Here is a 24,013-nt window from a genome sequence, read left to right as displayed (position 1 = left end):
ATAAGTATGCATGGTTAGGGATTTCTGTGGTGAGCATGGGAATGCTGGGGTGAGCTATTAGATAGGGTGCTGGGGTCAGCTATAGTGATTTAGAGGACACTGAGCTTGGCGGTGCCTGGGAGGTGCTTAGGGGTTTGTGGGAGTTGGTTGGTGAGTTGGTTGTTTCTAGGATGAACGTGTGTTGGCTGGAGGTGCTGTGGTGAATAATGTGAGATTCTGTGGTGAGCTTTCTGTGCTGGGGAGTTATTGCTGGGTTTGGGGCAAACTTGATTTGGTGGGATTTCTCTATCAGATTGGGAGGTGGGTTAGGTCAAAAGGTCTAATTTGTGGCTCTGTCATGAGTCCTCTCAACTCTTCGCTTTTCCTATACTGTTCCACCAACATTTGTTGCTAATGGTTCATAGCCCTGGGCCACACAGTCTGGAAAATTCCTAAGCGACTCTGTGTTCAAGGTACGAGGGGAGTCGGTCCAAAACTAGACAACAGGTTTAGCTCCTAATTCACCTGTCAAGCAGGTTAGTTAAAGGTTGGCCCCAAGAGGCATAAAGAAAGGACTCTGATTCCCCACTGGGGAGGACCCATCAACAGAGGATAAACACAGAGAAAGGACTTGATAAAGAGAGATGCCGGCGTCAAGCCTGCACAGCCCGAGAACGTCGTGAACAGAAGCGTGTCTACGGGAGGAAGTGGAACGGTCGGAGGAGTACTGTGAGCTGACAGAGAACCATCCCGCTTGGAAGTCAGGCGATGGCGTGACCTCTGGGAGTTGGACCATGTGGTCCATAAACTGGGCAGACAGCGACAAGCTAAAGGCTCTTTGGAGATGCAGATGCACACAAAAAAGCGGAGAGAGAAACGCTGGGAGCGTTTACAGAGAACGAGCCAGTCTGAAACCCCAGGGAGAACTGGCAACGTGCCCCCATGAAATACAAGGTAACGGGAGCAGCCTTAGACCCGGTGGAGTTCAGGGCGAAGTCAAGATAGCTATGGGAGTAATCTTCCTCGTCACAGTGATTGTGAGAACCGTAACAGAAGTGAAGATTGCTACAGGAGTAATTTCCTAGTCGCAGTGATAGTGAGAACCATAACAGAAGTAAAGAGTTTTGCAGGAGTAATCTCCTTTGTCACAGAAATTGGGAAAACCATAAGAAAAACCAAGAGAGCTACTGGAGTGTTCTGCCCGGTCAAAATGAGGGGGGGTATCCCTACGAAAAGCCAAGAGTGTTATGAGAAAAGCCTCCCTTTTTGTAGTGTCAAGGACAGTTTGCTTTGGTGAGAGACAATGTCCACACAATAAATTGCGCAAAATATATCTGGTTTGCTATGGAATGGAAATATTGTCCGCGATCGAAATATGCAAATCATGGTCAAAGTCTTTATTTGGCATTTGTAGACTTTAGAGTTGCATTCGACTCCATTGATCGTCTACTGCTCTACCAGAAGCTAAATAATTACAAGTGTCCTCCTTCACTCTTAGCTTTGATTATGCTCTTGCATACCAACACATTTATGCAAGTGAGGTTAACATTGGATCGGCTATTGTCATCTTATATTCAAACACAGAGGACTCAAACAGAGATGCATTTTGGCGTCAACTTTATTCAACCTATTCTTATTAGATATCAGATATGCTTTCCAAGATACCATCTGTGACGCCCCAAGATTGGGTATGCATCCAATTAACTATCTTTTATACGCAGACGACTTAATTCTTCTCTCACAAAAACCTAGTGGTCTGCAAAATATGTTAAATACTCTGGATGTTTATGCATCAACAAATAATATGGTCATAAATACTTCCAAAACAGAAGTCCTGGTGTGTAAAACCAAATCTAAGTCTAGCGTTAAATCTTTCCAATGGCATTTGGAAATAGAAAAACTTGAAAAAGTTATAATGTACAAGTACTTGGGAGTGACAATTACAAATTCAATGAGAAATAACGACGGTGAAATAGAAATCCAACAGAAGCTGCAATCACTAACAGTTCAAGGCAAGTTATTAACGCATAAATTTGCTGAATTCTCTTATACACACATTGCACTCTTTTATAACCAGGAAGTGGTACCAATACTCGCGAATGGTGCGGAAACATCATTGCCTAGACAACGTGAATTTTGGGATGTCATTGAAGCCAAATTTTGGAAACAAAATCCTGCTATTGCCAATGTGTACATCGCAAGCGATGATTCGTTTTGAAGTAGGCATACCATCCCTACACTCTCAAGTCCAATGGAAAAGATGCATGCTACTAAGAAAATGTTTATTAAATCTCACGTCAGTAAATGTAGTAGGAATTCTGGCTCGTCATTTAACAACCTCAAATGACTTATTTTCCAACAGATAGCTTCAAAACACCCAAAATATTCTTGCCGATGCTAACATTCCATTGGAAATGCTTCTATGTAATCCTGCAAGAGCTAAAACGAAATTGTTTCAAATGGACTTGATCAACACAATTGACAAAAAGGTTCACTTGTAAAAGATTTTGATATCAATCTATTTGGCCATAAAAAATTAGGAACCATGGCAGATTATCTGCTCAAGTGGCCCTCTCCGCAAATTCGAAGTGAATATCTACGCGTCAGATTTAACCTCTGGCACACAGGGGAAGTTTTAGCAAAAAGGAGGCTCATTCCAGAAAATCAGCGTTTCTGTAGGTGGTGTAATATACAATCTCAGAAAGAAACGCTACAACACCGTCTAATTGAATGTCCTAATCTAGCTGTTTTGCGAAAAAAACATTTTGCAAGGGTGACCTTTTCTCTACTCCCTATGAACCAGATTCAAGCATGGCAATGGTTATTCACCAATGCTAATCTATCTGTACGAATTGCAATCGTTCAATTTATTAATGCACTATTCAAAACTGAAGGAAAATAAGCAATCAATTGTACTAATAGTTTTTTTTTTTTTGTTTTCTGTCCCTCGGTTCAAGATTCTGTAAAAGCATTTGTTTTTTTTTTTATGTGTCATGTATTTTAATTGTATACATTTGGTTTGCTCGTTATACAAATGATGATGTAGTTTTAGCTTTGTATGGATGTACTAATCTATGAATCGGATATGTAATTAACAATGTATTTGTTTGAAAGGTTCAATATTTTGAACCATCCAAATAATAAAAAAATAAAAATTGGCCGCTTAGGTCACTGGGAGTCAAATTGGGCCTTCTGGGCACTAGGGTTGGCTACGTTATGGTTAGGGGGTCCCCAAGTCTAGGATTACTCTAAAAGGAGTTAATCTCTCCCTTTTGAATCAATGCAGCATTGTAAAGACAATAGGCAAGCGTTTGTGGCTAGTGAAAAACAACTGTGAGCTATCAGGATGTAGTAATAGTTTTGGCAGCCAATAGTTACCAATGTCCTACATTGTCTCTGGTCAAGCAAAGAAGCTGAGGTGAAGGGGAGCTTTAAAGTTATCAGGGCTGTTACTGGGTTGGAGACAAAGGTGATCTAATGATGTGCACAGTGCAGCTGTCCACTAGCCGGCACTGCAGACTCAGTAAACAGGCAGTGCACATAATGGCCCGTTGAGGCAGATGGGTGTAACCCTGGCCATCCTCAAAGTCCAAGGCATTTTAGATGAATATTTCTTTGTTGCTGAATGTCTTTTGAAACCGTAGGCAGCTGGCCCTGCATGTTCCGCACCCTCATTTGTGCAGTGCTTTCACCTCTGTGTGTCTTAGATGTGTCTGTCGAGCAACAATGCTCCTTCTGGGAGTTTCCTACTTAACTGGTCCTGCTAGACCACAGGAAGGGAATGCCACTCATGGTTTCCTTTTATCATTTGAAAAGGCTGCAATCTTCAGATTCTGAAGTGCCCGCCTTTGTATGATCTTGAAAGGTTGCAACAGCAGACCGTCAACCGCTCATCCTCTGGTTCAGTGTCCTTCTTAGTGCTTTGGAACTTGTCCCAGTGATTACTAACATTTTGGTGCAGCTTTCCCTATCGTGTCTGAATACTCTAGCACCATTGTGCTGGCTCCAGCCACTTTTTTCATGTCGTTCTGTGTGGGTCTCGCCCTGCCTGCTCATTTTAAAACCATGCAACTGGCTCAGACATCATCTGAGCCTCACGGCAAGAATTTGTTGGTTCATGAAAGGGCAGTTCCCCTCTCCTCTCAAGCACTCTTGTGCACCCTCTGCTCAAAAAACTCTTCCACGACCCGTCCATTCCGGCAAACTATCGCCTGATCTCCATCACCCCTTTCCTGGGAAAACTCCTGGAGAAGGTGGCTTTCACTCAACTTACCCTCCATACTGAATTTGTTGGTGTTCTCAATGACCATCAGTCTGGCTTTAGAGCATCCAGAGGCATGGAAACTGACCTGCTCTCAAATCCTGACTGCAGCTCTCCCTCTGTCCTCATTCTTCTCAACCTCTCTTCTGCCTTCGATACGGTAAACCACAGCATGCTGATCAACCGTGTCTGTGATACCCTGGGCTTCACAAATCAGGCCATGGTGTGGCTTGCCTCCTTTCTCTCCGACCAGCCCTTCCAGGTGGCACTCTGGCCATTTCTCTCCTCTACCACTCTCTCGACTTTTTGTGTCCTGCAGGGATCTAACCTTTCCCCATGGTTCATCAATATTTACATGGCCCCCTTGGCCCACAAGATCTCTACCTTTACCGCTAACTTTCAGTGTAATGTGAATGACACGCAGCTCTTTCAGCCTCCTCGTCACTTATCCCTGACTCTCCTTCTTTCTCACTGGCCTGCCTCCCTTGGCCCTGACCCTGCGCCCTCACCTACCAATAAGGCAAAATATCTTGGAGCATCTTCGACTCCACTCTCCCCTTCTCTTCTCACATCTCGGACATCTCCAAAAAGTCCAACTACCAACTGCACCTCCTCAGAGGTATTCTAACTTTTCTCACTTCCCCCCAGAGGCTCATCACCTCAAGAGCCCTGGTTCTCTCTACTCTAGGCTGGACTATGGCAGCAGCCTCTTTCTCAATATTCCTACTCCTACGCTCTGTCCTCTACAACTCACCCAGAACAGAACGGCAAGACTTATTCTTGGCCTCAAACCCTGGGACTGCATCTCTCCGGCGTTGAAATCCCTCCACTGTCTGCCCGTGGCTGCAAGGATCAAGTTCAAGACCCTCTCCATAATCCACAAGGCTTTCTGAGGCCAGGGCCCGCACTGTCTACAACGCTCTCTTCTTAAATACTCTCCCTCTAGAGTCCCCTGCTCGTGCTCCAACTCTCTATGGGTGAGCTACTTTCACAAACAGCGATTTTGGGGGTAGATCTTTATCCTCTGCAGGTGCTTCCCTCTGGAACAGCCTCCCTCCTGGAGCCGGAGTCCCTTAAGTTCTGCAAACTCCTCAAGACCTTCCTTTTCTCTTCCTCCTTCTCTCCCTCTCCCCTGCTAACCTCCTTTCTTTTCTCTCCACCCTCCTTCTCCTCCTAGCTCTGTTCAGTTTTTGTTGACTAGTTGCCTGGTTCACCTCCAAAGCCTACAGGTCCCAGGCTCCCCCGCAAGTCTTTTGCACTTGCCTCCAGGCCGCTGGCTGCACTTGTTCAGCATTACTGCACTTTTAGCTTACGATCCTTGAGCGGGGTAACCTCTCTGCACTTAACCCAGGGCCCTGCTAGACCAGACTCTTGTCCTTCCCCCCTCACCCCCCCTTGCCTCCTCCCATCTCTGCACGTATGCATGACCTAAATGTACTATGACCAGTTAGTTTGTCTGTCCTGCCCCCCCCCATCCCCCCACCGTTTTTCTGCCCCCCTCTCCCCCCAAGCTTGGTCTCAACTTTACCACTTCGTGCACTTGCACTAGGAGAAACATCATCTGATCTAGTACACTCATTTTTCTGTCTAGATCATTCGGAAACTTCATGGCCTAAGAATGCTTACTGTATTCCCTTGTTCCCTTCCCGCCTTGAAGCACTTCACAATAAATAAATAAAGATGAGGCTGCCCTCTCTAGATATTGGAGTCAAGTTAGTGCACCCAAATTTAAAAATGTACAAACATATTTAAATCTGGTGCTTACAATGAGGATATATCACCTTTTTCGTTCCACATGGGCTTGTTCTACAGGGAATCCAACCTTCCAGAGGAGCTCTAGTTAGACCAGCACTTTGAGGAATCACTTTTGCAGTTGCAGAGAGATCTGATAAAAGCCAGCGGGCTGGATGCATCCCCCTTACTCTGTGACAGGCCTGGGACCAATCCAGACCATGGTGCTGGACTAGCAAAATAAGCGGTAATGGCTAGTAGGTTTAGCATGAATCTTAACCTCTGGCAGAGCACTAGGCAACCCTCCAGACCATTGTTCTTCAGCCTGCTAAGCCATTACAGAACAGGGAAAGACCATATGCAAATCTGACGTCATCCCGCCACAAAAGGCGCAGTCCAATCCAAACTGCTTGGTCAAACTGCTTCTACACGAGACAAAAAGTAACCCCAGACATGTTTGGACTTTAGTGGGTGTCATCAATGACGTGGTAGCTTGGGTCTCTAGGTCCAACAGGCTTGAGACCCATGTTTGGGTAGACCCAGAGTTTACCAGAGCTATGCCAGAGGGTTAGATTACATCTAAACCTTCCAACCATCTCTTTTGGATTGCTTTAATCAATCCAGTGGGATTAAGATGCCCAGACTTTGGTCCTGACCCTGCTGTGCATAGAGACCCAATCTACAAGTCAGTGATGACGCAGAAATATGACTGTTGTTGCTTGTATTGCTTTAGTTCATCCAGGGCTTTATCGAGGGCAGTTGATACCTTTGGTTTGGTTCCTCCCTCTAAAGATGCACGGCCACATACCAACACAGACATTCTTGCATCAAAGAACCCAAAGGCTCCATTATTGCCCTTCAGTCGCACCTCACTGATCCATGATTGGAACAGACCTGCTTCATCAGCTATTGTATATAATGATGTAGCCCAGAAACACTATTTCTATCTGTCCATCCATGTCTGGAGGTTTAGAGGCACAAGCAGGCACTGCAGGCTCTATGCCAATGGCCTTCACTTCTGTGTTCACAGCTTCCCCCTGCCCCAATCAAAACGTTTTATTCGCTAAAGGAATATTGGCACTTTATACTCTTGTGCTTCCTTCACACTCTCTACATGTACTCACTCTGTGAGAAGTGGCAGAAATGGCAAAGAATCCCTCCCTGCTGACATTCAAGATTCCTTTAGACAAGTCATTTTCGATGACAAAGACCCTGCGAGACATCTGTTATGGACCGGTCTCGACACCGCAGACATGCGGAAGTGATCCATGGCCACACCTGGACCAGAACAGCAAATATTTCTACTGATGGCTCTTGGAAACTATTGGACACATATTTTGATGGTACAGATCTTTTTGACCCCAAGATTGATGAAAGCATTAGAACTTACAAACATCAATACTGACAGCAAAATCTTTGTGCTATCGGCCCAACAGTCTAATCCTTTTTCTCCAGCATGGGGTCTGGCATGGATTCACATGCTCATGAATATTCCCCGTCGTCAGGCTGGGAATCCTCGGTAAAGAAAAAATCAGTTTCAGTTCATTTCTGAACTGTCTTTCTACTAGTAACCAATCACTGGTCTCTGGGTTATACTGCCCCCAGCCAATGACTGCCCTCTACCCAAGCCCCTCCCCTGGGAGCCATCTTCAGATTTTTACCGCACGTTCAAGTGTTGGGAGTCCTGGTGCTATAGCTCTCGAGCTTTTACTGCGTTTTGCGATTTTTCAAAGAGTTTAATCTAATGTTTTTGTTCAATCGAGCCTCAAGCTCCACCGTTTCTACTTCCAATCAACAGGGTCCCGTTTCGGAATTTTCTACGCCCCTCAAGGGCGAGGTTTTCATCGAGTTTCGCTTCTTGGAGGATTCCAGAAGATCTTTGAGGCCTACCCCGCGTGGACATGGTCCAGGACAAAGGAAACACAACACCCGGATCCAAGCTGTTCAGGAGCTACCCTGGATGCGGATTGCAGACTGTCTTCAAGGAGGACAAGCATTCCAGATGTCGCTACTGCCTTCACGAAGACAAAACACACGTGGAGAAGGACTGTGTGTTTTGCAAGAACATGTTGGAACGGGCTATGAAGGATCGGCGTATCCGCCTCACCAACTGGCTGGAATCGAAGCGCCCGGCGGTAGGTAAGAAGAAGTCGTCCGAGCAGTCTTCTAAGACCTTTCAGGGCGCTCTGGCGACGGGGCCCAACAAAAGGCAAAGCACCGAGATTCTGGGGGCACCGGGAGCGCCGATCGGTCGGGCTCCTCGGTTGCCAGGCAAAATCGGAGAACCCGGGTAAGCTTCGGGAGAAGTCCCGGTCGATCCAGACGGAGACAGCCGAAGGGGAGTGAGGCAGTGACCCTCCCCCCAAGGTGTAGGCCTCAGGCGCGTCCAAAGTCGTGAAGGCCTTGATTCACCCGGCTAAGGCCTCCATCGAGAGAGTCGTGGCGGCCCTGGCGAAGCCTGTGGAGGCTACCCCAGTGGTTGCAACCTCGGGCCCAGAGGTTCCCTGCCACCACGGAGGGAATCCTCTTTTCAACCCATCAATAAGACCCCAGTGGAAAGAGTGGACACAGATACAGCCTCTGAAGAGGAGCTGGCTTGAGTCGCGAAGATCCTGAACAAGAGGTTCAGCGGCGACGACGATTAAAGCGGCCAACGCCCTCGTGATTGTGGCCCGCTACGACAGGGAGCTGTGGATCAAGATCGCTCCCCTGCAGGTCTTTCCTCCCGGACGACAAGAGGGCTGAGGCTCTGGAGATTCTACAGGATGGCGAGGTGGCGTCGGACCACGCCACAACGGTGGCCTCAGACATTGCTGACTCCGGCTTCCGCCAGATGGGCAACGGTGTTTGCCTTCACCGGCGTGGTTGGCTCAAGGCAACAGATTTCCACCAGGACTTGCAGACCAGAGTTCGGGACATGCCTTTCAACTGGAACAACCTGTTTGGCAAGAGAGTGGACGAGTCACTGCAGGCCATCAAGGCCGACACGGAGATGGCTCGGGTCTTGGGGGTTTTGCAGCGACGGCCGCCCTTTCGGAACTCCGTAGGCAAGCAAGGTGCCTCCAAAGGATTCGGCGGTGGCTCCTTGACATACTGCCAGGCGGCCTGCTCCTCGTCGCAGGAGGCCTGCAGAGGATACAGCAAGTCAGGAGGATCTCGTCGTCATCACCAAGGAGGCCAAGGCAGCAAGGCAGCTGCCAAGCAGGACTGAACCGGCCGTAGCGCCGGGCCCCCACCTGAGCACCCCGGTGGGAGGTCGGCTGGCAAAGTTCATCAGCGTGTGGGAGTCCATCTCCACCGACCGATGGGTGCTGGATGCCCTGGCCTGCGGGCACACTGTAGAGTTTCTAAAGAAGTGCCCCTGCATTCAACCTGTGGCCAGGAAGGAAATCCACGTCCCTCAACTGCTGCTGGAAGTAAGGGCGATGATAATGAAAGGAGCCATCAAACTCGTCCCAAAGAGGCTCTGGTGCTCCGGAGTTTACTCACGATACTTCCTTGTAAGAAAGAAGACCGGCGGCTGGTGACCCATCCTGGACCTTTGTCGTTTAAACAAATATATCAAGTCCCAGAAGTCCCGGATGGTCACCCTCCAGCACGTGCTGGGACAGCTGGAGGAAGGCGACTTCCTATCGTCGCTGGACTTGGAGGATGCCTACTTTCACATCCCCATTCTAAAAGGACATTGAAAGTTCCTCAGATTCGTAGTCCAAGGGCGACACTACCAGTTCAAGGCCCTTCCCTTCAGATTGAAGTCAGCGCCCAGGGTATTCACCAAGTGCCTAGCACCAGTGGTGACGCGGTTGCGCCTGCAGCGGATCCACATCTACCCCTATCTGGAGGACTGGCTCATCCGAGCAAAGACAAGAGAACTCGCCGTTGGGCACACAGCAAAGACCGTCCAGCTGCTCACGGATTTGGGATTTTCCATCAACTTCGCGAAATCCCACTTGGTTCCATCGCAAGTCGCCCTGTTCCTGGGAGCCAGGCTCGACACAGTGGCGCGAGTGGCCTCTCCGTCGGGGGAAAGGACGAAGGCCATCCTGGGCAAGGTACAATGGCTGTCAACCATGGACGTGGCCAGGGTGAGGTCCATCAAGTCCCTGCTCGGCATGATGTCCTCGTGCATTTACCTTGTGCGCCTGTGCAGGCTGCGGATGCGTCCACTGCAAAGGTTCCTCAACGCCCGTTGGATGCAAGCGGCGGGCAGCTTCGAAGACAGGATCTTGCTCAACGAGAACTTCCGCCAAGCGATCCGGTGGTGTGGCACCCGCGCGCATCAGGCTGCGGGTTCGGACTTCCAGACCCCGGCACATCAGGAGACGGTGACGACGGATGCCTCCCTGGAGGGATGGGAAGCGCACACCAGAGATCTCCACGCAAGAGGCCTTTGGCTCCCGGAGGAGAGGTCACTCCACATCAACATCCTGGAGCTCCGAGCCGTGTTCTGGGCCCTCCGGTCGTTCCTTGCGTCCCTCAAGGGCAAGGTGGTGAGTATCTTCACTGACAACACCACTACGATGTTCTACATCCGGAAGTAGGGAGGCACCAGATCCCCAGCCCTATCCAAGGAGGCTCAGGATCTGTGGCACTGGGCCGTCGCCCAGGGATGTTTCTGGTACCCTTCCACCTGGCAGGAATAAAGAACACCATCGCCGACTCACTCAGCAGGGAGCTGCGCTCGTGCCATGAGTGGGAACTTCGGCAGGATCTGCTATTCCAACGATGGGGCAATCCCCAGATCGACCTATTTGCGACGGCGACGAACACCAAGTGCCGGAGGTTCGCCAGCAGGTTTCCCCAGCCGTGGAGCATGGGCGATGCCTCCTCATTCCCCTGGGACGACCTGTTCCTGTATGCGTTCCCACTGTTGCCGTTGCTGCTGCGACTCATCAATCAACTCAGACGGTCCGGGTGTAGGATGATCCTCGTCGCACCGGCGTGGCCGAGGCAGATCTGGTTCCCGGACCTTCTGGACATGTCAGCCCCACCCCCCCACCCCCCCCCCAAGTCAAACTGCCGACGGACGCGGATCTCCTCGCCAGAGAAGGAGGCGCCGTCCTCCACCCGGGGTCGCTGAACTTGCAGGCTCCTGCAGCACTAGAGTTTGGAGGGTACGATATCCCGGCAGACTGCAAGGAGGTGCTTGCAAAGGCCAGGGCGTCCTCGACTCTCAAGTGCTAAGGACATAAGTGGAAAGAGGTTCTCTGTCTGGTGCCGTGCACAGAAGATTAACCCTCTGCGGATTACGGCCCCTCAGGTGCTGCCGTACCTACTGTCGCTGGCCAAGGCGGGGCTAACGCACGCCTCCATCAAGATGCATCTAGCAGCGATTTCCCTCTACACCAGAACTCCGGGGGGGCGATCATCTCTGTGGTCCCATCGCCTGGTGAAGGAGTTTATGAAAGGACTGTTCCGATCATTCCCGCCGGTGAAGGCTCCAGCCCTGGCGTTGGAGCTCAATGTGGTGCTGAGCAGGCTCATGGGGTCGCCATTCGAGCCTCTGCATTCGGGACCATTGAAGTTCCTATCGTGGAAGACTGCATTTTTTGTGGCCATCACCTCCGCATGACGAGTGGGAGAGATCCAGGCCCTCTCCTGTAAAACCCCATACCTGACTTTCCACGATACGAGGGTGGTGCTGAGAACGCACCCCTCCTTCATGCCCAAGGTGCCGTCAGACTTCCATCTCAACGAGCCCTTGGTGTTACCTGTTTTCTTCCCATCGCCTTCGTCGCCGGCTGAGAGGACTTTGCACTTGCTGGATGTACCTAGAGCGCTGAAGTTCTACGTGGACCGCATGAAGAGCCTTCGGAAGACATCACAACTGTTTGTGAAGTTTTGACCTGTGAACCAAGGGAAGGCCCTCTCGAAGGCTTCCATTTCCAGATGGCTCTCCGGCTGCATCATGCACTGTCACCGGTTGGCAAACCGACCGTTGCCCGGCCGTCCAAGAGCCCATTCGACCAGAGCGATCGCTGCTACCACAGCGTTCTTGTCTGGTGTACCCCTGCTGGACATCTGCAGGGCTGCTACGTGGAGGTCAACACACACCTTCATGAGATTCTACTGCGTCGACCAGGATTCCAGGGAGGAGTCCAGGGTCGGCCAGGCAGTGCTGCGCAACCTGTTCGCCTGAAGGTGGGCCAGGTGAGGAGCTAAGAGTTGCTTAATGTTGAGTTGATGAAATGCTTAATGTTGAGCCTTGCCACCTCCCCTGGTTGTGCATGTGTGTACTGCTATGTATTCTTATATTCATGAGCATGTGAATGCATTCCAGACCCCATGCTGGAGAAGGAACAAGTTACTTACTGTTGTTCTCCAGCATGGGTATGGCATGGATTCACATGCGAACTCTCCCTCCTATCCCTCTGCGGCTCTTCTCTCATCCTACTGCCACTTTACGTGCTACCAAATCTGAAGATGGCTGCCGGAGGAGGGGCTTAGGGAGAGGACAGTCATTGGCTGGGGGCAGTATGACCCAGAGACCAGTGGTTGTTTACTAGTAGAAAGACAGTTCAGAAACTAAACTGAAACTGATTTTTTCTTTACCGAGGATTCCCAGCCCGACGACGGTGAATATTCATGAGCATGTGAATCCATGCCAGACCCATGCTGGAGAACAACAGTTACAGGTAAGTAACTTGTTCCTTACTCTTGAAAAAGCAGGCGTAGGCCATGCTGTTTTCTGGTCAAATGGCATCCTTTCCCGCAGCAAAGCAGGACTCAGCATATCAAACTGCATTTACCCTTCCCTAAGTCTGCTTTGCCCCTGCTTTCGGAATCCACTGCTGCAAAGCTTTTCCAATGTATTCCTTCTAATTGCCACCACTGAACTCTTGTGGGAGTGGGGGTAATTTGATTCCACAATAGGGTATGGGAGGAGATGAGCCTTGGCAAATGGGTCTTGGGTATGTATACCAGAGAAATGCCAGCCATTCTGGTCAAAACCCTCCCAAAACTCATGTACTTTGCTTTCGCTTCCTCCAGAGCAGCTCCAATGACAGGAAATATCTCAGCTGCTGCTGTTGAAGGCAGCATTGGAGCTTGTTTCAAGCAGAGGAAGTCTGGAAAGGCTTGTATTCCTGTTACTTCCTTGTACCCAAGAAGGATGGAGGACTTGAAAGTATAAATTCAATATGGTCACCCTGGCGCATATCCCCTCCAAGCTCTGACATTGCATGACCGTCTTGTTTCTTTAGATCTGCAGAACACATCTTTTCAGATCTCTGCCTACACCAAGTATCGGATGTTCCTTTATTTGTGTTGGGAAGCACTCCCTACCAGTTTGCAGTGCTCCAGTTAGGCTTCACTTTGTCCCGAGTATTCATGAAGGTTATGCTGGTGTGGGCTAACAATCTGCACAGCAGGTAAGTGCACCCATTCCCTTACCTCAAGCACTGGCTCCTGTGGGCCGGATCAGAAGAAGCAGCCCTGGAGAATCTAGTGAATTCCACTCTGTTCAGATTTTCCTTCAACCCAATAGTCTTTACTGACCTCTTCCAAATGTTTGTAGTTTATAAAGGTCAGTCTTGGACGTGGAGTGAGGCTTGGCTCCACCCCCCCACCCCTGCCCCCCTAGAGAGCCAGAGTGTGTGACAACCATTCAGAGAATAGTTGCCTTCTTCCAACCAAATGGAGGACTCCAAGTTGGGGGGTTTCTTGAGGGTGGTAGGGTTCATGGCATCCTACTTCATCATAGTTCTGGAAGCACGACTGTGTGCGGTGGCTGCAACAGTCTCTGAGGAGCCAGTGGTCCCAGGTCAACAAAGACACGAGACACATTTGTTCTCTCCCTGTAACCACCACCCCCTCCTCCCTCCCACAAATCTTCTAGAAACTGCTTTGGTGAGCATACACCTCCTTTGCGGGTGTTGGTGTCCATTCGGACAGCCAGCGCCAACGGTCACCCTAGTTACAGACATGTCTCTGGGATGAGCAGCTCCTCTGCAGACCATTTCAGTGAGCTCTTACTAGAACTGAGCTGCAGTTTGTGTAGCATTATGAACCTTCTTACCATCAGTCAAAGGTTCAACTGTCGAGGTGCTCATGGACAACGTCGCCACCATCCTCCACATAAATAATAATAATTTGGCATTTATATAGCGCTACGAACCCTCAGGTATCTGAGCGCTGCTTATTATTACCCACGGTGTGTGGTGCTCATTTATCGACCTCGTAAGGATGAAAGGCTGAGTTTGGCCCCGCCGGGATTCGAACCTGCGTTAGCAGACTCTGCACCGATATCAAAGCGAGCGCTCTACTCGCTGTGCCACTTGACCGGCATGCAAGATGAGCGGTGTGGGATAACTCAGACTGCGCACGGAGGCCATGCTCCTGTGACTTTGGGCAATGGAGATTGAGTTGAATGGGACAGCTTCTCACTTTACTGACAGTCAGTTGCCTCAAGGGTGTTTCATGCGAGGGGGAGCTGAACAGGGAGATTGAGAAGATCTGGTCTATGTGGGGGCTTCCCCAGGTCTACCAACCAACCCAAACAAGAAGTAAGATCTTTTGTTCCATAGATTTGCAGGCAGGCCTCCCTAGGAGATTGGGATTCTCTTGGAGTACAGCTTTGTATTTGCATTCCATCTATTCCCGCTGATTACTTTGGAGCTCAGGAACAACAATGATCTTGATCACACCAGACTGGCAGACTGGGCATCGAGGACCGGGATTTTCTCCTTTGCTCTCCCTGGAGGATCCCTTGACCGGAGGATCTGCAGGCCATGAGGCAGAGTGCTTCACCCCAAAGCTAGGACACTAAACCTTCATGCCTCGATGAGTTAAATTTGTACGTATAAGTTGCTATGACGAGCAGTCCAAATGAGTGCATGTATACACATTCAAGAACCAGAAACCCTGAGAGGAGATGCAGCACAGGATTCCGCCCCAATGAAAATCAATGGGCTAATGTGGTTATGGGCTGCCTGCAGAGCAAACATTCTGTAAGTATCTCGAATAACCCACCAACTTAGGGCCTTTGAGGTGAGTACTCCCGTAATGATTCCCGAAATGTCAGCCCCAAACAACCCAGATAGTACAACTCTCCTTTTCAGGTGCAGTTTACAGGATCCGAGGAGCCAGAGACATTAACCCCTGGCCAATGATGAACCACACAGCTGAAATTAAGAATAAGCTCCATTCCTTGCAATGGAACCCTGTAGCCAGAAGTGGTAGCAACAGTAAAGACTACTCCAGAAACATCACTGAGAGATGGCCAGGCATAAAATGGGAAGTGTGCGATTAAACTGTCCGGAGACAATCGCAGCAGGAGGATTACTGAAGCCCAGGAAGGATGTCCAGCAGCCAAAAATGACAACCCGCGATAAACCCAGGACAGTGTACTGCCAGAATGGCCAGATCGGTCCTTAAAATGCAGCAGTGGCTCACAAAAACTGCAGGAGTCATCCTGCTGGTAAGGAAGCTTCCTCATTCAATGAAAATCCAATCCGTATTGAGAGTAGGCACCAGGTTTTCCTCTAGGTATAACTGCGCACACAGGGGCTGCCCTGAGCTGACCCACCAATCAAAATAAGGAGTTAAAAACAAATGTCTAGAAGACCAGCCAGTCACCCAAGACCTCCCCAATCGATGTGAAATGGCTGGCCCAGGACCATCCTCTACAGAGGGTGCATGACTGAGCTCACTAAGACCCCACATGCACAACCACACTTTTATGCCTGCCTTGTGGTTTCCATAGATGGAGGTAGCCCCAAAAGGACTAAGAGCAGGACTTAAAAAAATACATTTGTAAGCCAATGGCTACCAATAAGGTGCATTGGCTACTCGTACAGTGTATTGGCTTGTACCCCTGATGTAGCCAAAACTGAATTACAACTGCCCAAAGCCTATGCCGTAAAACCAGTGTATGGTAATATCACCCTTCGGACAAAATGCCCCCCTTTCTTAGTAGCCATAAGGGCTACCATGGGACCATATACTCAGTCAGTGGCGGGAGGCTTCGAAAGAAGTCCCTCTGGCCACAGATATAGGGCAGGGATTCCAAAAAATAAGATTGGGAGGAAAAAAGCAAACCAGTTAAATGAGCTCCTAAAAAGGACAACAGAACTCTCAGAAATGTAATTCTGTCTAAACACTGGTCCTTATGAAGGAAGGCCCATAACTAAACAGACCATCTCTCGATCGATTGTTCCTTATATCAAGACCTGCTTTGAACTAGTCCACAATGTGGTTCCATTTGGGCTAAGAGCACACTCCACGAGGGGTCAAGAGACTGTGGCTGTGTTACAAAGGGGTGTTCCTATACTAGACATCTGCCAGGGTCACCTGAGCTTTTTTGCGCACTTTCATGAAGCATTACCTTCACTAGTTCCTGTTCGGTGAGAAAGCAAATAAGGGCAAATCAGTCTTTCTGAGCTTCCTGGTTTAATACACCTTCTCATTCGTTTTCACATCTCCAGATTTTCTCACGTCATCGTTTTGAAAGTCTTTTGTAAAATGAGGAATGTTTCCATTACAACAAGTTACTTACCTCTGGTGATGATCTTTCTAATGGATGGGATCATTCCTCGTCCACCTACCTGTCTAGCTCTCACACCTGCTTTCCAAATTATCTTTAATTGGTATTTGTATTAAAATGTTTTCTATTCAAACTGAGGGAAATTGGCATTACTTCCAGCACGAGATGGCATCAATGAGTCATGCGGAGACGAAGCTTGGGGCAGCACGCCACCATCTGGTGATTGTCAGAAAACGTCCTAGTGCTAACTGTGTCTAGACTGAATTTCGTAAGAGGAGGAATTTGTGGGGGAAATTATCATATACATCAGAAAGAGCTTTACTGAATGTAAGTAACTTGTTTTTTAGCTGTGAAACTCATTAAGAAATACTAATGATCAAACTAGTAGCTCTGTGTGAGAGCAGTTATGTTCCCTATTAAAATTAAAACATGACTGTCAAGTGCTTAGGTGACTTTCGACTCACTCTTTCTCACTCCCACCAAAGTCCTGGGTGCACAAAGCTACAAAGAAAGTATCCACTGTTAAAGGCATACCAAACAAATGGAACTCTGATTCTAAGTTGACCTGAGTACAAGTTTCTATAATAGTTTCCAATAAAGGTCAAATGATTTGAATGTATTCCATAATACATTGTTTGTTGTTCAGCCCCAACTGAAGGGAATTTATTGCATAACCATTGTTTGTTCAGACCAACCTTTTCCACAGCTAACATGCTTCTCCAGCATGGGGTCTGGCATGGATTCACATGCTCATGAATATTCCCTGTCGTCAGGCCGGGAATCCTCGGTAAAGAAAAAAATTAGTATCAGTTTCGTTTCTGATCTGTCTTTCTTAGTAGTAACCAATCACTGATCTCTGGGTCATACTGCCCCCAGCCAATGACTGCCCTCTACCTAAGCCCCTCCCCTGGCAGCCATCCTCAGATTTTTACTGCACGTTCAATTGTTGGGAGTCCAAAAAAGCTCTTGAGCTTTTACTGCGTTTTCACGTTTTTTCAGGAGATTTTTCTCATTTTTTCGGTTAATCGAGCCTCAAGCTCCACCGTTTTTACTTCAGATAACGGGGACCCGTTTCGGAATTCTTCTACGCCCCTCAAGGGTGAAGTTTTCGTCGAGTTATGCTTCTTGGAGGATTCCAGAAGATCTGTGGCCTACCTCAACGGACATGGACAAGGGAAGCTCGACGCCCGGATCCAAGCTGTTCAGGAGCTGCCCAGGATGCGGATTGCAAAATGTTTTCAAGGAGGACGAGCATTCGAGATGCCTCTACTGCCTTCATGAGGACAAGACGCACGTGGAGAAGGACTGTGCGTTCTGCAAGAACCTGTCGGAATGGACCAAGCAAGATCGTCGTTCCCGCCTCGCAGCCTGGCTGGAGAAGGGCACAGCAGGTGAGAAGTCGAAGAAAAAGTCTGAGCGGTCTTCTGAGAAGTCCTGTGAGGGCGCCCTGCTGACGGGGGCCCAACAGAAGGCCAAGTACCGCGAGTCCGCGGGCACCGGGAGCGCCGAAAGGTCGGGCTCCTCGGCTGCCAGGCAGGGCGCGACTTCCCCGGCATGATCAACCACGAGCTCTGGTTCGGGGAAGATGAAGTCCGAGAACCCGGGTAAGCTTCTAGAGAGGCCCCGGTCGATCTCGAAGGGAGCCGAGGGGGAGTGAGGCAATGACCCTCCCCCCAAAGTGAAGGCCCAGGACGCACCTAAGGTGGTGTGGGCCTTGATCCACCCAGCAAAGGCCTCTATCGAGGTTGTCGCAGCGGCCCTGGCGAAAGCCGGCAGAGGCTACGCCAGTGGAGGCGGCCTCGGGGCCCAGAGTTTCCCTGCCGCCGCAGAGGGAATCCTCTTTCCAGACCATTGTTAAGACCCCCGTGAAGACCCCGGCGGAAAAAGAGGGGTGGGGCGGTGGCCATTACGGACTCTGATTCAGTCTCCGAGGAAGATCCGGTGGAAACCGTGAAAGGCCTCAACGAGAGGTTCATAGGCCTCAACGAGACGTTCGAGAAGGTTCGATCCCAGGGGATGGTTCCCACTGATGTGATCGAAGATAGCGACGATGGCGACGACGAGGGCCCAGTGGAGCAGCCATCCCGTCCGTTGCAGCCATTACCTGAGCCCCGGGATAGCTCTGCGGCCATTTTGTTGGCGATCCAATCCTTATGTACTGAGATAAGGACGAGGTTTCCACAGACCCCGACGGAGGATCCAGAACCAGGCCCGTCGGGGAGCCCTCCGAACAAGCGGAGGAGAGTCCACCCCGCTCCGCCCTTCGTGCCCGCGAGGCCTGTGGACCCCTCATCCCCCTCGCCGGACCCCAGAGAGGATACGGCGACTGATACAGCGACTGGGACGGACGGCGGCGATGACACAACGGACATCCCGTCATCACCCCCCTCGGGCTTCTCCTCCCGACGAAACTGGCTCTTTTCACGCCATGATAACCAGGGCATCTGAGCTCTTCCAGCTCTGCCCTGAGGAACAGAAAAAGGAAGGCTTTCTTTACCAACGACGAGAGGCCAAGAGAAAGACGGTCCTCGCGGTGCCGTTGCTAGACGACATCTGGGACGAGGGGCTGGCTATCCTCAAGAACCCTTCCACGACACCTGCCAAGAGGGACGGGTACGAGAAGTTAGCGATTGTGGCCCATTACGACAGGGAGCTTTGGTTCAAGATAGCTCCTCTGCTAGACTTCCTACCGGACGACAAGAGGGCGGAGGCCCTACAAATTCTGCAGGAAGGAGAGGTGGCGTCGGATCACGCCATAACGGTGGCAACAGACATTGCCGATACCGGATTTCACCAACTGGGCAACGGGGTTTGCCTCCGACGACGAGGATGGCTCAAGGCGACAGACTTTCGCCAGGACGTCCAGACCAGAGTTTTGGACATGCCCTTTGACGGCAACAACCTGTTTGGAAAGACAGTGGATGAGTCCCTCCAGGCCATCAAGACAGACACGGAAACAGCCTGAGCCCTAGGAGTCCTTCAGCAACGGCGGCCCTTTCGGAGCTCTGGAGGCAGACAGGGAGCCTCCAAGGGATCCAGCGGCAGCTCTTCTACTTACTGCCAGGCGGCCCGCTCCTCGTCCCAGGAGGCCTATAGAGGCCGCGGCAAGCAAGGAGGGTCTCACCGCCGTCGGCAAGGAGGCCAAGGCGGCAGGGCCTCTTCCAAGCAGGACTGAACCGGCCGTTGCGTCGGTCCCCCACCGAAGCACCCCGGTGGGAGGCCGGCTGACGAAGTTCATCAGCGTGTGGGAGTCCATCTCCACCGACCGTTGGGTGCTGGACACCCTGGCCCGCGGACACTCGCAGGAATTTCAAAAGAAGTGTCCTCGCATTCCTCCTGTGGCCATGAAGGAGAATCACGTCCCTCAACTGCTGTTGGAGGTAAGGGCGATGCTCAGGAAGGGGGCTATCGAGCTCGTCCCCAAGAGGCTCTGGGGCTCCCGATTATATTCAAGATACTTTCTCATCCGAAAGAAGACAGGCAGTTGGCGCCCCATCCTGGACCTGCGTCAGTTGAACAAGTACATCAAGGCACAGAAATTCAGGATGGTCACCCTCCAGCACGTGCTGCACAGCTGGAGGAGGGCGACTTCCTATCGTCACTGGACCTGGAGGATGCTTACTTCCACATCCCCATTCTAAAAGGTCATAGAAAGTTCCTCAGATTCGTAGTCCAGGGGCGTCACTACCAATTCAGAGCCCTGCCGTTCGGATTAAAGTCGGCACCCAGGGTGTTCACCAAGTGCCTCGCACCTGTGGCGGCGCGGCTGCGCCTGCAAGGAATCCACGTCTACCCCTACCTGGACGACTGGCTAATCCGTGCAAGGTCAAGAGAACTCGCTGTCGAACACACAGCGAGGACCGTCCGTCTGCTCACGGAGCTGGGATTCGCCATCAACTACCCCAAATCCCATCTGGTCCCGTCGCAGGTGGCACTGTTTCTGGGAGCGAAGCTCGATACAGTGAAGCGATTGGCATCTCCGTCGGAAGAAAGGACCAAGGCCATTTTGGGCAAGGTTGTTGTTTTGCTTAATGTTGAGCCTGTTGCCACCTCCCGTGGTTTTGCATGTGTATACTGCTATGTATTCTTATATTCATGAGCATGTGAATCCATGCCAGACCCCATGCTGGAGAAGGAACAAGTTACTTACCTGTAACTGTTCTCCAGCATGGGTCTGGCATGGATTCATATGCGAACCCTCCCTCATTCCCCTCTGCGGCTCTTCACTTGGTCATACTGCCACTTTACGTGCTACCAAATCTGAGGATGGCTGCCAGGGGAGGGGCTTAGGTAGAGGGCAGTCATTGGCTGGGGGCAGTATGACCCAGAGATCAGTGATTGGTTACTACTAAGAAAGACAGATCAGAAACGAAACTGATACTGATTTCTTTTCTTTACCGAGGATTCCCGGCCTGACGACAGGGAATATTCATGAGCATGTGAATCCATGCCAGACCCATGCTAGAGAACAACAGTTACAGGTAAGTAACTTGTTCCTGTCATCTTGGGCCTCATTACTCTAACAAGTGTGAAATTGGCATGATGGCTGCAGCTTCAGTTCTGGTCTATGCCAGTACCTTGACTTCGGCAACTCAGATCTGCTATTCCACACCAGTAGCAGCAATCATGGAGTCTGATGACAGACGCTGGATGATGGGCTTAAGTATTGTCTGATAGACCGTCAAATGTCTGTTGCATTCAGACTGTGCTAATGACCTCATCGATCCTCAGATTCTTATTCAGAATATCACCATTTCTTTGATTTAAAGTAAACCAGTTAATTCCACTTCCTTCTCCTATATTAAGGTGAAAGGGAATTAGGAGGGTTGTGAGTATTATTAAAGCATTGTGTGTACTAGACCAGCCTACACACGTGGATTCTTGGCTGGATCACTTAAACTGGGTGATTAGTAGGAGAAAAGGTTTTCATTTCCGTTTTCCCTTTCTCTATTCTTGCATGCATTTCATTTATACTTGTTGTAGTCTATACCCTCCTCGTATCGGTTGTGCTTTTGTGCCTCTGAGACACTACCTTGTGCGCTGTCCTCTTTCATTCTCGCATACATTTTCTCTTAAACACTCTTCTTGTGCACTTACAGGCTCATTACCCAGCGAGCTGCAGCCACATGTCCCAGTGGATGGATGACGGTGGTTTTTATGAAGGGATGACCATGGAGGCTCAGAGCAAACACCTTGCCAAACTCATCTCCAAGCGCTGTCCTAGCTGCCAGGCCCAAATAGAGAAAAACGAGGGCTGCCTGCAGTGAGTATACTACTCTATACACCAGTTTCCAAACACTGTGAGATTAGCCCCTTTACTGCTGCATGTATTTTTCTGAAGTACTAAATTAAATTAGTAGCCATCGAATTTCATTTTAAATTATATTGATATAATTGTAGCAAGAGATTGAAGATGTTTATATTAGAGACTTGAATAATGAGATGCCGTTAACCATCAGGTGAAATAATTTTTAAGGGAAATTCTTCTGGTTTTATAACTAATAATGGAGGATAATTGGAGGCTTATATGGATTTATAAGAAATGTAACATAATATAAGGATTTTATTGTACATTTTATCTGTGGAATTGTTTATCTTTTATATGTGAAGTGGAAAGTTTGTTAAACTGTATCATAATAAAAAAAGAAATAGCAGTAAATATGTTCAGAGCACTTATGTTATGGTCTTTCCACTTGGAACGACATGGCAGGAATGTGACGTCCTCGGCAGTAGAGGGGTTAAAAAAGCCATCAAATGCTCAAACGCTCGGATAAATAAATACAAACAAGAACAGTCTCCAGTGTGTCTTCAGCCTTTTAAATTCTGTAACAATTCAATAGAGAAACAATCTACAGGTTATTTACTTTAATAGCTTAGTTTATATGTGTATGTTAATAATTAGTGTCCTTCATTCATGCACATGGGGCATCCAATATTATTGAGCGATAGCGGTGAATGTGCACTTGTACCCAGGCCCCCATCATCATGACCCGATCAGCCTTCCGTAACCTAGTTCTCATTCCCTGTCTTCAGAGTCATTGACTATTCAAAATTCATGATTTCTGACTCTGAAGGTGAATGTCCTGGACTTGTATAGCATGACTGACTGTTTGGTGGCCTCTTAACCCTGTTAAGAGCCCCTGTATTTGATTGGTTATCCTGGCTGATTTACTGACCCCGTTACCCTAATGAGTCAGAATTGTTAGTAGTGACAAAGGTATTATATCGAGCAGTAGACAGACACAATGGATACAAGTTTGGAATACCTTTATTTACACTTTTGATTGGGATGGTAGCATCCCTAACTGGCCCTAACTCTTAAAATGGGAGTAATCTCAACCATTAAACAATAACAAATACGTCCAAGCTAGTATGGTCAAAATAAAAATGACTATACTAAGAAAACCTAACCTTGCCCTCCTTCTCAGAATAACAAATGGGCTAAGGGAATACAAAATTAAAATAGTGTCTCAAAAGGAAATGTCAGAATGGCTTCAGCACCACCTCCCTTCCCCGAGGTTCAACACCACGGGGTCTAAAGAGTCTCTCAAAAAACAAAGGATGGGTGGATCGCACAGTTCTGTCAGTCTTGCACACTTTGGCTTTCTGGTACAATTCAACAGCTCAATTTTAGGCTTTCAACCTCTGGTAGTTCAATCACTTCTTTAGGTTTTGTCCGCCTTGCCATCAATACTCACTTCATATATTCTCAATTTCTCCCAGTACTGCACAGGTTTTCCTCTGCCGGGCTCAAGCCTGTCTTGTTTCAGTGTCGTGGGGGGTTCCCTTCCACACATTTTATCTTGTATATCTTTTCACTGTCAAAGACTTTCAACACTGCAATGAATTTACAAAGACCTCTGCATGATCACTTCGACCCATCTTTCAACAATCCTTCAATTCACAATCTTCTCTTATAGCACCAATGCCTCTTGGTACTTGTAGTTCTTATTCTCTTTCACTTGCCTTCTTTGCTTTTTTTCCAAAGTTCTTATATTTTACTTTTGCCCTCTTGGCATATTTCACAAACGTCACTTTCCTCTTATTCAACTTTCTTTCCTTAGCGCAGTTTCCTTTGTGCTCCGCTTGTAATATCTTTCAAAATTCTTAACATTTCACAGAGACTTTTGAATCTGCATGAGCCACTATGCTACTTTATATCCTTGTCTTTCAACAATTGTTCTCTTCATTTGTGTTTTATCGGCACACGCGCAACCTTCAACGGTCAAATTACAGTCACTTTCCCTTTAACATCAACCTGACTTTTGTTTCCCTTGATAACTCACCGGCTATGTTAATTGGATTTCTTTCATCTCTTTCCTGCAGCTCGAGGCCATTACCAACGCCTCTTCTGTTCCTCCCCAACTCCACTGTTAACCCGGGAGGGTCGCAGGCTGCTTTCTGGCAACTTGAAGTTTTATTTCCTCTGCTCTCTCGGCTTTACTCGTCGAACGCTCACGGCCTCGTGAAAGCATGGAAACCTTACCTGGCTTTCTCTTGATCCTCTAAATTGTCAATCAGCCCGTTGGCCTTCCACCTTCCACAGCCTGGTTTGCATC

General features: G+C 49.0%; 1 protein-coding gene across 3 annotated transcripts in view; it reads left to right on the top strand.

The window, feature by feature from the left end:
• CUL9 (cullin 9) overlaps positions 1 to 24,013 on the top strand; it is a 1,917,728-nt gene that overhangs the window by 1,455,461 nt on the left and 438,254 nt on the right. For all 3 annotated transcript variants that reach the window (XM_069608881.1, XM_069608880.1, XM_069608879.1), the window contains exon 34: positions 21,554 to 21,717. In XM_069608881.1, coding sequence (XP_069464982.1) covers positions 21,554 to 21,717 — 164 coding nt within the window. The remainder of the gene's footprint in view (positions 1 to 21,553; positions 21,718 to 24,013) is intronic.

Source organism: Ambystoma mexicanum, chromosome 4q, assembly GCF_040938575.1.
Source record: "Ambystoma mexicanum isolate Mex_15411 chromosome 4q, UKY_AmexF1_1, whole genome shotgun sequence".
In the NCBI taxonomy this organism is placed as follows: Eukaryota; Metazoa; Chordata; class Amphibia; order Caudata; family Ambystomatidae; genus Ambystoma; species Ambystoma mexicanum.
This window is presented reverse-complemented; position numbering and strand designations above follow the sequence as displayed.